Here is a 1,589-nt window from a genome sequence, read left to right as displayed (position 1 = left end):
ATCTACCCTTACCATCTGGGGTTGGCCCGTCAGGAAGCACAAGATCCAGTTGCAGAGGGAGGTGTTTAGTCTCAGCTTAGTCTTAGCTTAGTGATGAGCTTTGAGGGCACTATGGTAGCATTTTTGTAAAGCAACTTACATGATGAAAAAGTGGAGTGTTACAGTGAGTTAGCATTAACATTTAAATAACATTTAATTCACATTCAGATTATGTATCACTGTCTGAATAAGCATTGGATCAAAAGAAAACTTTAAAGATCCCTATCTTCCACGTCAAATAGGTACAGAGTTTTAGATGTACAGGTTTATTGTTTCTCCCTCATGTGACCAAATAGCATGTAAAGTAGTTACTTATGGACAGTCGATTTAGTGAGAGCACAGCTCTTTAGAGGAGAAAAATACCTATGGAAGTGCTGTAACTCCTATAAAATAGGTGTATGTGCACAGATCAACACTGTATAGTATGTCTTATGACATAATATATTATAAAATGAAAGTGATATTTCAAACTGAAGAGGGTGTATGTAATGAGTAAGACATACTGGTAGATACCGTTTAAAAAATGTTTTTATTGACAATCAGATGATTTAGCACATGTCAGTGATACGCCTCATGCTCATGAACCTCATGCCTTTGACACCCATGCCCATATCCCTAAAGCTCCTGTACTCTCCAGGCCTCATGTACATCATTCTTCCTCTGAAGTGGGGCTGCTCAAACATCAGCCAGTGTCCATCCATGACCTGGGCAGACTGGCAATCGGACATGCGGTAACGATCGTGGATGGAGTCACAATCGTCCATCAGCTCCATGTTCTGACCTCCAAAGTTCTCCTTCTCGTAGATTTTCATTCTGTAGGAGCCTCTGTGCTGTTGGTGGAGAATTTAAAACAATTTGTATTCATACCAAGGTCTGACATTTTAAGAAGCCTACTTTGTAATTTAAAGGAGGAAATGCTCTCTTTTCCTTACCATGGGGATCATACGGCTGGATCTGATGCAGTCACTCTGGCTCATGCCCATTAGGCGCTGGTTGTCAGGGTACTCTCCTCTTCTGACCAGCATCTGATGTCCCATGAAGTTGGGGCGCTCGTAGACCATGAAGCAGCCGCTCTCAACCCTGCAGGAGTTGCACCTGCTCAGGTGGGAAGATATGTCAGGGCAGTCCTGGCTGGTCTCATAGGAACGACCCTGGAAGTCCTTGTCCTCGTAGAAGATGATCTGCATGACAAGTTGTAAGAATGCGATACAACACCTATTGCAGCAGTAAGGTATAGTGAACACATATGTAAAGCACTCATTTAGTTAGAATGATTAAGAAAATAGTTGAAAATCCACCTACCCTGCCCATGGTCATGGTGGCTGTTGGTTTTTTAAGCTTGACTGTCAATGCTAGTGGCTCCCTTGTCCTTTTATACCTTGTTAGATATCCGCAGCATATGTGACCACATTGTGTTAAATTCCTGAGTCATCACCATGAAATGTAATGTAAACGAAAGCAGGTTCAATATTATTACTTTTAGTAGAACTTGCATAATGTTTCAATGAACTGTAGAAAATGAAACATGTCAATTACTTATGGCTTTGTTC

The 1,589-nt window shown here is 41.3% G+C and overlaps 1 protein-coding gene across 1 annotated transcript; it reads right to left on the bottom strand.

The window, feature by feature from the left end:
* Nucleotides 1-587: 587 nt before the first annotated feature.
* LOC110505326 (gamma-crystallin M3-like) lies at nucleotides 588-1,226 on the bottom strand. The gene is made up of 2 exons (XM_021584505.2): nucleotides 972-1,226; nucleotides 588-869 (listed from the first exon to the last, which is right to left on the bottom strand). The coding sequence occupies exons 1-2, from the start codon at nucleotides 1,224-1,226 to the stop codon at nucleotides 588-590; spliced, it is 537 nt and encodes a 178-aa protein (XP_021440180.1).
* Between the last annotated feature and the right edge of the window lie 363 nt (nucleotides 1,227-1,589).

The sequence above is a fragment of the Oncorhynchus mykiss genome, chromosome 3, assembly GCF_013265735.2.
Source record: "Oncorhynchus mykiss isolate Arlee chromosome 3, USDA_OmykA_1.1, whole genome shotgun sequence".
NCBI lineage: Eukaryota > Metazoa > Chordata > Actinopteri > Salmoniformes > Salmonidae > Oncorhynchus > Oncorhynchus mykiss.
Note: the sequence above shows the minus strand (reverse complement) of the source record. Positions and strands in the feature narration are given on the sequence as shown.